Source organism: Coenobita brevimanus, chromosome 57 (genome assembly GCF_032717465.1).
Source record: "Coenobita brevimanus isolate Jiangsu-jjx chromosome 57, ASM3271746v2, whole genome shotgun sequence".
In the NCBI taxonomy this organism is placed as follows: Eukaryota; Metazoa; Arthropoda; class Malacostraca; order Decapoda; family Coenobitidae; genus Coenobita; species Coenobita brevimanus.
Window position 1 is genome coordinate 11,962,309 of NC_137010.1, and position 13,610 is coordinate 11,975,918.

The 13,610-nt window shown below is 41.4% G+C and overlaps 1 protein-coding gene across 3 annotated transcripts in view; it reads left to right on the forward strand.

The window, feature by feature from the left end:
- Positions 1-13,610, forward strand: part of LOC145402093 (uncharacterized) — a 130,996-nt gene that overhangs the window by 94,344 nt on the left and 23,042 nt on the right. For all 3 annotated transcript variants that reach the window (XM_080274205.1, XM_080274203.1, XM_080274204.1), the window contains one exon: positions 9,088-9,187. In XM_080274205.1, the coding sequence (XP_080130331.1) occupies positions 9,088-9,187 (100 nt within the window). The remainder of the gene's footprint in view (positions 1-9,087; positions 9,188-13,610) is intronic.

Genomic DNA, 13,610 nt, shown 5'->3' on the forward strand with positions numbered 1-13,610 from the left:
CTAACATCCACCGTCCATATGGAATACTGTATATGCTGTGGGCTGTCCCATACAGGACTTTTGTATTGGTATTAGCTGGGGTATTTTTACGACATGTCGGTGAGTCGTCTGGCAGGTCAGTAAAATCTGATTTTATGAAATTCAAATCCTTAAACTGTTCCCTGCCCCAGCGGGGATTTGAACCTGGATTTGATAGGATCGCAGGTCACCTATCTACCAATTGAGTTCCGCAATTTTCTCCTGGATCTCCTCATTGGTGTCAAATCTTAGTTGTTTCAGCAAGATTTTAATTTTTGGATAGAAGAAAAAATCACAAGGGGCCAGATTTGATGAATGTGGGGGGGTGAAGGACAACAGGCATGTTTTTTTATGCCAAAAACTACTGAACAACAAGGGCTGTGTGCATGGGTGCATTGTCGTGGTGAAGCACCCATTTGTTTTTGCGTCACTTGTCCTTTTTCGACTCACTGCGCCAGACAAAATGCATTAGCAAGTTCCATGCAATAGGCAAACAGTGTCACAAACATCATGGATTGCCCTCCTGCAATCTTCAAGGATGACTGCATGAACTTTGGCCACATTATCAGGAGTTAAACTGGTGGAAGGACGACCAGAACGTGCATCGTCATCTGTTGATGTTCGTCCATTTTTAAAATGCTTAAACCAGTTGCAGGTTTGTGTAACCCCCCAAAGCACTGTTATCAAGTGCTTGTTTTAACATTATGTGAGTTTCTGCTGCGTTCTTGCCGAGTTTCTCACAAAACTTCTCATGCACACATTGCTCTTTCACATCCTCCATTTCTGAGATCACAAAATTCGCAAACTAACCTGAACACACTGATGAAAAAACACACACATGCAGCGAACACATCCACACTGCACAGCGCCATTAGACACACCAGTAAACAACGGGTGCATGCACTCCCACCTGACATTCACACACTGTACAACAAGTGGTTTCCACCCTGCTTTCAATTTTGGGAACTTTTGGAAAGCATCTCATGTTAATTGGTCTCCCAGAGTACCAGTTAGAGATGATTCAGTCTGCAAGACTTGTTTTGGTTTTCCACAAAGAACCCCTACAACCTCGTTCCATACAGAGTTGTACTTTTTGTCAGTAAAAGCTAGAATAGAATTTCAACTTTGTCTTATGACTTTCAAGGATATTATTTTTTGTGAACCTAAGTATCATTCTGGCTTTCTGAAACTTTTGCCAGCCTGTCCTGGAGCAATACTGTGAAGCAGTGATGTTACCTTGCACCTTGAAGAGCCAGGAGCATCTTATTTTCAGTGGTCATTTACTTATGTTGCTGCATGTCTGTACAGTGAGCTTCCCTTATCTATGAGACAGTTTGTTTCTGTCGTTTCCTTTAAGGAGCAACATCAGACGTTACTTCTACAGAGGAGTTATGATCTTGAATGAGGTGTGATGCCATGGCCACAGACACAGTTTTGTGCCCAGCTCACAGTAGCAATATCAATCAAAGGCCAAGGGCCAAACACTGGATCCACCGACTCCAATCCTTTCGTGTTCCAGTCAGATTCATTATTCAGCAACTGGTTGCAATGCTTTCTCTAGGTGTCATGCACTGCTCATGTATGATATCCCTGTTTTCCCTCTTCAGCTGATTTGCCACCTTAAATACCATATTCTCCCTTTGCACACTGTTTTGATTATCCAGTAAAAGTCTCTGAGACTCAGATTTTGCCCTTTAGACCTTTTTTCTAGCCCAACTCATGGCAACAAAGTGTCCCTCTTTGTTACCACCCCTTTTCCATTCTCAGAAAAGCCTTCTTTTCACCTTAATTTTCCTCATTTCCATACTATTCACCAGTAAAAGTCTCTGAGACTCAGATTTTACCCTTTATACCTTTTTCCTAGCCCAATGCATGGCAACAAAGTACTCCTCTTTATTACCACCCCTTTTCCATTCCCCCAAAAAAACTTTTTTTCTCCTTAACTGCAGCATCTACAGCTTTATCCCACCACTAAGTTACTTTATGTGTTGGGGAGCCCCTTGTCCATCCACACACTGAATCAGATCTCTCAGGAGATTGTTTTTGAAAGTCCTACACTGTTCATTAATGCTTCTGTCAACAGCTCTGTGCAACCACCACTCTACTAATCTTGCTATAGAAGGCATCCCTTACTGCTTGGTTTTTCAACTTCCGTAATTTCCTCCTGTCCTTTTCTTTACCACCCACTCCTTCAGACCATTTCATATATCAGTAATTTGTGTTGCAGCACACGCTCTTTGCTCTCAATAACTTTAACATCCCTCATCAACTTCCTACTAGTCCTTCTGACTAGGAAATAGTCTATTTAGCTGCTGTTTCCCCAAGACCCGTATGTAATTAATGTACAGTTTTACTGTCTGGTACTTCTAAAGTTAATCTTCCTTGTGTTGGACCTTAATGCAAGTGGCATTTCTTCATAGACTACAGGTGTCAAGAGGAAGCATGTGACGTCACATGTAGCTGATAAAGTGAAAATTTGCAATAAATTAGAAGCTGGGGTTCCTACAGGAGAACTCACGAATAAGTTTGTCATCGCCATACAAACTGTATCAGACAGCAGGAAACAGGAAAATATTAGGCAGCTTGTTTTAAAGTGTGATATTACAGTGAATGTGGAGAAAGCACCATAGAAGAAAAACTCTTAAATTGCCATTGGACAAGAATCTCTCTAGAGGAGGCTGTTTATAAATGGTATGCACAGCACCGATCGTACAGAGCTGTATGTGAGTGCAATACAGTTTTAATAAATTGTGGAGGGTTTAATGAACTCTCGGACCTCACCCTACCCAGTGCAAGGCATGGATGCTCTACTCGATCATCACACAGTGCACCATGAGCAACCTGTTGCCACCACAGCACAGTTTTGTTTTTAATTTTTCATCACAAAATATTTTTGCTGATGATTATTGTACTTGACAAGCTTTGGTTTAAACAGATTTTAAAGCACTCTGATGGACAAATGGTAATTCTTGGTACAGACATTAAATAAAACATAATTCATAAATTGTGGAAATGTCTGTGAACTTAGCCTGGCAGGAGAGATGTTTGTGTGGTTACCATAGCAACCCCCCACACCTTGCCACACGTCAGCAGTGCAGTAGTCTTCCACAATAAATTGTATAGGGAATTTTGATAAACTGGAATACTGAGTTGGATAAAGGATTTTTGTGCAAAAAATTGCCTTTCAGATAAGTAAACATTTGGAAATCAGTCTTTTGGATACTGGGGGTTACCTACTGTATATGCATATCACTGATCTTTCTTCATTGCTTATCATCAGCGCTTCCTGGCTTCTTTTGTCATGTATGTTTTTCTTTCTCTCTGTCTTGTAGAACGTTATTTAGAGGAATTTTCCTTGTCTCATTTTTCTCCTGAACAGCTTCACATACTTCGTGCACATACTGTACAGTATTTACAGTTTTCTAGCTGCTGCTTCTTTGTTACCCTTCACATTTCATATATCTTCTATCTTTTTTTTCACTAAATTGTAAATGTATTCTGGTCTTTTTCTCTTTATTAACCTGCATCTTTCAGCACTTTCATTCCTCATCAAGTTCTGTAGCCTTCTGTTCTCCATTGCTTGCTTCTCTTGTTTTTATCATACAGTACTTATGCTAGTTCCCATTTTTTGTCTTTACCAACACAGTATAGTACTGCAGTCAATATAACCAGTTAATTTCCCTCAAACTGCTTTTTTCCCACTCCCAAAAATGGAATAGGTTTATTATTCAGACCATGTCATTGCTTAGGATGTTGTTATTCATGCACAAACCTTTATTAAAATTCCCTTTTCTTAAGCTCGCATTTTATGCTTTGACAAATGTAGATGACCCACTATGTAGTCCAGTATCGCCCCAGGCAAGGTGTAGGGACCTTTACAGTTCACTACCATAGTGCAGCTCTGCAGAACATTTTTGGGTGATGACTAGCTTAGCTGTGCCCCTGATGACATTACATAGTTGAAAACCTCCAGCTGCTTCTGAGGTACAGTATTTGAATCAGCGCATGGTACATGGATGTCAGACTGTGCATTGGATTTATTCAGCTTTTGTACACAAAGAGAAATAGATGGTAAATTTTCCAGTTTCCCTCTGTCCTTGAGCTCTCAGGCCAGAATGCACTAGGACTTGTGTGCTGTACTTCGAGTTCCAGAGGTGACTGAAGGCTTTTCTGTAATGTAAAATACAGTGTACTCAGGTAATTCATGGTTATTTTAGTCTTAATACCTACCATGACTTAGAAAAACCACAAATTATAAATCACATAACTTATGAGGAAAATTAGAAAAACCACAAATTATAAATCACATAACTTATGAGGAAAATTACTTATGAGTCTAACCTCTCGGCAGAGTTGCCCCCTCGTACCATACTTACACCCAACTAACCACCAGCGAACACTAACACCCTTTCAAAACAGTATGCAATGCTGGTATTTAATGGGAGTGAACAATCTTGTAAGGTTCTTATCTGACTCCGAGTGACGTCAGTGCTTAAGTGGATGGGGGAGGAGGAGGAAGAGGGGTTCCAAGGCCTGAGGCATACTATGGCCTCTCAACTTGAGGTGAGCATGGTAGTAGCGAAGACAGCAGGGTGGACTAGTGCACCTGCTTGCCGCTAGGTGTGGATGGGAAGCACTTTGATTGGCTTTTCATACTTGAATAGGATTGGCTTCTGGCCGCGACCTGGAAAACTCCTTAGAAATGAGTCACTTGGGATAGTGACCACAGCTATCAAATTGGTTACTGCGACATACGAAGCAATCATGGTTGGCTGGAAAAGTACTGTGAATTAGAAAACTGTGAATGTCAAACCCGCGATATATGTGAGTTGACTGTACTACCAGGGGCATAGGTTGGTCTTGTAACCTTAACCTGAAAGATGCAGCTTAAGTCACTTGATGCCTAGTGGGTGACTGCAGTCTACATCACTTGAATCAGGCTTTAAAATATAGATTAGATATTATTTTCAGCTCCTGATTTAATGTGCATAGATGACTAATGGTTTCAGACAAATCATGTGGCAACATTTTGAGCTTTTCAGATACAGTGCTATCTCTGCTTCTCTCCACTCAACTCATATTGTTCAGGTATAAGAGTTCCTCAGAAATTTGTATTTTCATAATTTTGCCCTGACAGTATTGTTGTAGACATTGATGTAATAGTAGGCATATTCATACTTTAAAATGGCAGGTTTTAGAATAAAACCCTATACTGTATTTGGGAGCCCTTGGAATGTAGTGCCTTGTAACTATGGTTCATGCCAAGCCCACTCCATGGCCTTGGGTGACTAAATTCACCCAGCAGAACGGTAATTTCTGTGAGAAACATTGGCCGGAAGGCACTTTATCTGTGTTATCTACTACTGATACCCTCTGAATATTTGTATTGTGTATGGCACAGTACTCCTTCAGGCTGTCTGTAGCAATTTCGGTCATGTTCATCAACTGGTATCCATTCTTGCTGGATGCGTTAATCATGTGGACCACTATGGGTGGACAGCTATTTTTTTTTTTTTTTTTTTTTCACTTTTTTATGTGCATTGTGCTCTGTGTTACCCAGGAAGTTCATGGAATGTGGGAAGTTTGAGGGGAAGAGCAGGGGAAGTCGTTCAGGCATTCAGTAGGAGGTGGGTGGATGTGGCGTGTTTGCAGGAAGTCCAGTACAGGGGTGGATCAGCCAGAAAGATTGTTGGGAAGGACTGTTACTATAAGTTGTTTTGGCAGGAGGGGACAGACGGATATGGGGGTGTTGGTGTGATGGTTGTGGAGAAAAAGATGGAATATGTTATGAATGTTATGAGAGTAAGCGATAGGATATTGGTAGTGAAAATTCTATTCGGTAGAAAGATAGCTGCAATTATATCGGCATATGCTCCACAGGCAGGATTGAATGAAGCAGAGAAATATAGATTTTGGGATGATTTAATACATGTAGTAGGTGGTATGCGGGATGATGAGATAGTGGTTTTGGGAGGGGACTTTAATGGTCATGTAGGTGAAGCAGCACAAGGTTATGAAGGAGTAGGGGATGTGCATATGGTATAAGGAATGCAGAAGGGGAAAGGATACTCGAGTTTGGGGTGGCAGCGAACATGATTGTGGGCAACATATATTTTAGGAAAAGAGAGAGTAGGTTAATTACGTATGAGTCTGGGGGAAATAGCAGTCAGATGGATTATTTTCTGGTTAGGAGGGCTGATAGGAGGTTATTGAGGGATATTAAAATTATAGGAAGTGAGGAGTGTGTGCAGCAGCACAAACTGTTGATTTGTGATATGATGTTTAAAGAACGAGTGATGAAAAAGAGGACTTACGTACCTAGGAGGAAAATATGGAAGCTGAAAAACCAAGTAGTAAGGGATGCCTTCTATAGTGTGATGAGGAAAATGGTGGCTGAACAGGGAGCTGTAGACAGAGGCGTTAATGAACAGTACAGAGCCCTCAAGAACAATCTCTTGAGAGTTACTGATGTAACATGCTGTTAGACAAGAGGCCCACCAAGACATAAAGTAACTTGGTGGTGGGGTGAGGATGTAGAAGCTGCAGTTAAGGAGAAAAGAAGGCTTTTCCGGGAATGGAAGAGGGGTGGTAGCAAGGGGGAATTCTTGGCTTCCAAGCATAGGACTAGAAGAGAGGTATACAGGGCGAAGTCTGAGTCAGAGACTTTTACTTCATAACCTAAATCATGGGGAAAGGAAAAATATATGTAAGGGGGCAAATCAGATGAAGAGGGATAATCGGGATATTATAGGTGAGCAGTGTGTGAAGAATGATGAAGGAAAGGTAGTGGTGCACAGTGAAGATATTAAAGATGCATGGAGAGAGCATTATAGCCGGTTGTTGAATGAGGAGTTTGACTGGGATAGGGAAGGTTTGGAGCCAGCAGATCCAGTGTTTGGCCCTTGGCCTTTGATTTATGCTGCTACTGTGAGTGAGGCAATAGGCAGGATGAAGGTGGGGAAGGCAGCAGGTGTGTCTGGGTTGACTGCCGAAATGTTGAAGGCCTCAGGAGACAGGGGTGAGGTTAGTCACTGACCTGATAAATGGGATTATTTATGAGTGTGTTGTCCCAGGTGATTGGCTGAAGAGTGTAATTGTAAATGTGTATAAAGGGAAGGGTGATGCCCTGGAAAGAGGAAATTATAGAGGTATAAACCTTTTAGATCAGAAAATGAAGGTAATGGAGAGAGTTTTAGAAGGTATGATTAGAGAAAGAGTGAATATTGATGAGATGAAGTTTGGGTTTATGCTAGGTAGGGGGACCACTGATGCCATATTTATTGTTCGACAGCTTCAGGAAAATATATTGGTAGGAGAAGGGATCTGTATTTTGTTTTTGTTGATTTGGAAAAGGCCTTTGACAGAGTCCCTAGAGAGGTGGTGAAGTGGGCAAAGAGAAAGCCTGGCTTGGAGGAGTGGCTGGTTAGGGTGGTTATGGCTATGTATGTGGGTGCTCACACCCAGGTAAGAGTGAATGGAGATTTGAGTGATGGGTTTCCCTTGAATGTTGGTGTGCATCAGGGGTCAGTTTTGAGTCCCATGTTGTTTATCTTGGTACTTGAAGCCCTCTCACGTGACTTTAGAAACGGACTCCCGTGAGAGATGTTGTACGCTGATGATTTGGTGTTGATTGCAGAGAACGAAAGGGAGGTGGAAGAAGGGTTTAGGAAGTGGAGAGATGGTGTGGGGCACAAGGGCTTAAGGGTAAATGCAGATAAAACAAATGTGATGATATCTAGGGTTGGTGGCGGTACTGTCAAAGACAAGGGAGAGTGGCCATGTGCAGTTTGCCACAAGGGTGTGGGAAGTAATTCCATCTTGTGCGGTGTTTGTGATAAATGGGTGCATAAGAGATGTAGTGGTATCAGAGGTAGACTGCGAAATAATGCTGATTTTATGTGTATGGCTTGTCGGGGAGAGCAGGTGGAGATGGTCAGACGTGAAAGAATTGAACTTGCTGGTGAATCTCTTGAGTGTGTGGAAGAGTTTTGTTATTTGGGAGACATGTTGTGTGCTGGAGGTGGGGCTGGAGCTTGCTTTGTGGCTAGGGTGAGAAGTGGTTGGAAGAAGTTCAGGGAGCTCTTGCCTTTCCTGACATTGAGAGGACTCTCCCTACGTGCTAAGGGATCTTTGTATGCTGCATGTGGTAGGAGTGTAATGCTGTACGGTAGTGAGACCTAGGCAGTAAAGGAGTAGGATATTTGCCAGCTCAAACGTACAGAAATGACAATGATTAGGTGGATGTGTAGTGCGTCCCTGCGTGCAAGGTCTGGGGTCTGGGTTTACGATGGAAGAGTTGAGAGGTAGGATGAGACTGGAGTGTATTGGTGTTGTGATAAAGAGAGGTAGATTGAGATGGTTTGGACATGTGGAGAGGATGGGGGATGATAATTGGGTGAGGAAGGTGAGAAGTGTTAATATTGGGGGTGGGGTTATGAGGGGTAGACCGAGAAAGACATGGGACAGGGTCATTAAGTGTGACCTCAGGGTTAAGGGACTGAACAGGGAGGCTGCAATGGATCGTGCAACATGGAGAGTCGCCATTAGGTGATCAAGGCTGACGCATGCAAGCATGTTGGAGCCTTTAAAAACGAAATGAAACAAACAATCTTTTCCCTCAACTCATATTGTACAGGTATTTGAGTTTACTAGATATTTTAATTTTCATACATTTGCTCTGAGAGCACTCTTGTAGATACTGATAGAATTGCAGGCATACTCGTACTGCATTTTACCATGCTAAAAACACGTGTTGAAAATAAAAATATATCTTTCCTACATCAGACAAAAATCCTGCATTGTGACAGCCTCTTGATTAGAAAGATATTGGCTTTATAAAGACATACCCATACTTATTGTTTTCTTTCATGTCAAGGGAGTGAAACTAATTTTTGCACACCATGGGTAGGTCAGAAAATCCTAATGCTGCAGTTTATGGGTTAAATGTTCTGGACTATGATAGCATAACCTTGGGCCCCAGTTTTCTGAAGAGAGCAATGTAGGATTGGCAGTTAAGTCATTTTTACTTCGTTTTTGCTAATGCTTGTCCCATCTTATTTCATTCAACAGGAATGTTGTAAAGGAGCAGAATTTTAGTCTTCGGGTATGTAAAAATGTCAAGCGAGACCATAAGGAACTGAAGCGCTTTGCAGATGACCCAGTGGAAGAGGTAGGCACTAGGCAGCCTATCTTGCTTCCATGGTGAAGCCATATCAAGTTGTATGATTGCATTAGTAGTAGGTATAAGAATACAGTACTGGACACTGTCTGTTCCTACTCTCATAGTTTGTACACTAGCACCTCAACATTCACGTGATCAACATCCGTGAGTTCATCTGTGCAAGGGGTAGCCTCAGTTGTTCAAAATTATAAATGCAGATTAACTAATTTTTCAAAAAGTGTACTGATTGCATCATGGTATGCACATCACTTACCATGGTTTGAACGTGGGAGTCACATAGAGAATATGTACAGACTGTGCATACATAGGTATGAATGTTCTCTACACAGGAATGTGAGGGTTTGTGTATGTGTGGTCATCCATGCTGCCATTTGTTGATGGTCATAGTAATTGTGTGAGGTGAATTTTTCATGTAGAGAATGCTGAGAGTGTGCATGTATCCACATTGTCTTCATAGTAATATGACAGTGTGTATGCGTTTCAGTAATCGTTTCATTTTGTTTCATTTATAAAGGCTCCAGCGTGCTTGCGTGAGTCAGGTTGGTCACCTAATGACAGCTCTCCATGCTGCTTAGTTTTTGGCAGCCTCCCTATTCAGTCCCTCATCCCAGAGGTCGCACTGTATGATCCCGTCTCAGGTCTTTTTCAGTCTGCCTTGTGCAACACTACCCCCAGCATTCATACTTTTGCATTTTCTGCACTCAGTTGTCATCTTCCATCCTCTCCACCTGCCCAGACCATCTCAGTCTGTCCCTCCTAATCACAACACCAATACACTCCAGTCCCATCCTTCCTCTCGACTCTCCAGCCATAAATCTAGCTCAGGCCTCCCATTCAAGGATGCATTACACATCCACTCAGTCATTGTCATTTCTGTACTTTCAGCCAACAAATATCCTCTTCCATAACTGTTTAGGTCTCATTACCATACAGCACCGCACTCATAGCACGTGCCGCATACAAAGATCCCTTAGCGTGGAGGGAGAGCCCTCTCAATATCAGAAGAGGCAACAACTTCCTGAAGTTTTTTCAAACACTCCTCACTCTAGCCACAGAGCTAGGTCCAGCTCCACCTCCATCACCTAAAATGTCTCCCAAGTGAAAAAAAAAAAAAAAAAAAAAAAAAAAAAAAAAAAAATCTTACACCCCAGACATTCACCAGCAAGCTCAATCCTTTCATGCCAAACAATATCCACATAATCTCCTCAACATGCAGCACACATGAACTCAGCATTATCTTGCAATCTACCTCTAATACCACTACATCTCCTGTGCACCCACTTATCACAAACACTGCGTAAGATGAAATTACTTTCCAGTGTGGCAAACCGCACATGGCCATTCTCCCTCTTCTTTGACAGCACTGACGCCAGTCCTAGATAACATCACATTTGTTTTGTATGTATTTACTCTAAAGCCCTTGTGCTCCATACCATCATTCCTTTGCCTTCCTTTCATTCTCTGCAATCAACACTAAATCATCAGCATACAACATCTTCCATGGGAATCTGTTTCTGAAGTCACGTGAGAGGGCTTCAAGCACCACTATAAACAGTAAGGTGCTCGAGACTGACCCCTGATGCACACCAACATTCGCAGAAAATTCATCACACAAATCTCCATTCACACACATACAGTAGCACAGTAGGCTTAAACCTATAGCTGGAATGGCAGGGCAAGCCCACAGCTTTTTATGATAAATTCTGAAGCAGGTGATGAAGATGAGGATGTGAGGCATCTCTGTATTGTTAGTGAATGCACACGGTAATGTAGGATTTATGCTAGTCACTTGTAATACAGTATCCATAAATGACCATAAATAATTAGGGGCTTGCCATCCCTTAGGAATTTGATTTAAAGCATTGGGTTCTTTAATGATCAGCCTGGAAATAGCACATATTTTATTCTTGCTTCCCTGAGACAGTTGTAGTCAGTCTGGGAGAGACTTTCTGCTGGAGGTGTTACATTTATTCCTCATTAATATCTTCATCATGAGAGGTCTCTCTTCATCCATCCATCCATCCATCATCCAGTCCTATGTTGCCCCATGAGGAGCATAGGAGCCCGGGGCTCTTCAGCTGAATAAAATAATTCAGGGGTAAGAAAAATAAACCAAGACATGTCACAGGATTGAAGGGAGTAATGTCAAATTGTCTGTTATTCGCACAACAAAGACAACAATATGGCGTCTCAAGGTCTGTCCAGGTATTGTCAGTTAGCTGTACCTATCCCTCAGAACTGCTTAGCCAGAGTGAATCTTGACGTCCAGCAACAGCAGTGCAATCTTGAAGCATAATTTCTTTTGTTTGCAAAATAAGCAAAGGTTGTTTATGAATTAAGATACTATATACCCTTAATTTGTGTGTCTAATGTATTGGGACTTTTACCTTCCAAACGGAAACTTGCAAATTGTAACATTTAACCCATGTTATATGGCTAACTGGTATGGTGAAATCCCAGAATTTTCCCAAAGCCCTCCTTTTTGGCCCACTTCAAAAATTTTACCCCTCCAGATCATAACCAACATTCTTTGTTGTGCACATACTACTTCTAGGAACATCACTGCATGGGTGTAAAAAATTGTTAATTTGAGTGCACTGAGTAAATAGAAAGTGGTGATCTCGTCCCATGTCAGGTGACAAAGCAATGTCTGGGTGTCAGGGAAGAGGGTATTGACAGATGATGACTTATCTACCCAGAGATGGGTGAAAAACTATTATAGTAGCATAAAGTAATGAAAAACTTAATTGAAAGAAGAAAAGTTACTGTACATGATGAATCATGGCAATGAGGTGAGAGACTAAGAAGCAAGGGGCAGTGGATGTGTGTGTGTGTGTGTGTGTGTGTGTGTGTGTGTGTGTGTGTGTGTGTGTGTGTTTTCTTAACTAATTGTACCTAATTGGTCTTACCAATTTGTATCTTTACAGAAATGAGTCAGGCTCGTACTGTCCTGTGTATTAAACATTCCATCCATCCATCCATTATCCAATCCTACATTGCCCCATGAGGAACGTAGGAGCCAGGGGCTAGGCAGTTGGTCCCGACATTTAAGATGAGAGTGACCATTTTAATAATACCTATCTTTGATTATATGAACAGTTTTGGCACACACTATTTCATTCGGTACTGCATTCCACTGATCATTTGCCCTATTTGGGATACTGAATTTCCTTACGTCTTTGTCACCTCTCTTTTTATGATTTTTTTTGCAGTGTGTTTTTGCTGATTCATCCCCATAGGTTATATATGTACTCACTGATTTGTATTTTCTCTTTCCCTGTGATGCATTTATATAGCATAATCATGTCTCCTCTTTTCCTACTCTCTTGTAATGTTGGTAGGTTTAGTTTTTATAGTCTTCATAGCTTACATCCTTTAAGCTTGGTACCCATCTTGTAGCAGCCCTTTGTACTTTTTCAATCTTATCTATGTGATTTTTGACATGAGGATTCCAGACCACCAATGCATAATTCATTGGTCTGATGAATGATATTGTTATATTTCTCAGCATGTCTTCATTTATATATGTGAATGCTGTTCTCACTCTCATCTTAAATGCCAGGACCAACTTGCTTAGCCCCGGGCTCCTACGCTTCTCATGGGGCAACATAGGATTGGATGATGGATGGATGGATGGATGAATGCTATTCTCATATTATCAAGCAGTGTGTGCATGTTTCATACCTACTCATTTATGTGGTCAGCCAGAGATAGTCTGTTACTGATAATCACTCCTAGGTCCTTGTTCTTTTCTGGTATGTGTAGGGTTGAACTTCCTAGCTTATAATCCCAATCTGATCTTTTTCCACTTTTACCAAACTTAATTACATGGCGTTTGTCCACATTGAATTCCATTTGCCATCCATTGTTCCATTCATGAAGCTTATTTAATTTATCTTGTAGCTCTCTGCAAGAGTCTGTGTTTGTAATATTCCTTTGTATTTTTGCATCATCAAACATATTTAGATACCGGGTAGCTTCCATTTCCAGTGTTCCTGTCTATATCATTTAATTACAGTGAAGTCTCGAGTTTCGATGGACATACGTATCGAAAAATCGCATCGAAATTCAAATAATCAAAATTTAAATTGAACTTCTTATGGGAAAAATTAGTTTGGGTCCGTGGTCTCCGAACCTCAGTACGTACAATGATGATTTTTTGCCCACGTCCCCTGTAAACTTTATGAACTATAATTGTGGTTAAGTAACTGTATTTCTGCATTGTATTACCATACTGTAGTGCAGAATACAGATTTTCACCTTGTCAGCAAGGGTTTACTTGGTGTATTTCTGCCCCTTCCTGTATTCTCTTTTCTCCTTTGGCTGTGAACATTTAGAGGTGCCAGGCTGCTCTCTTCCATTACCACTGCAACCCAAAGAACCACTCTCTTGCTTGCCATCTTGAAACAGG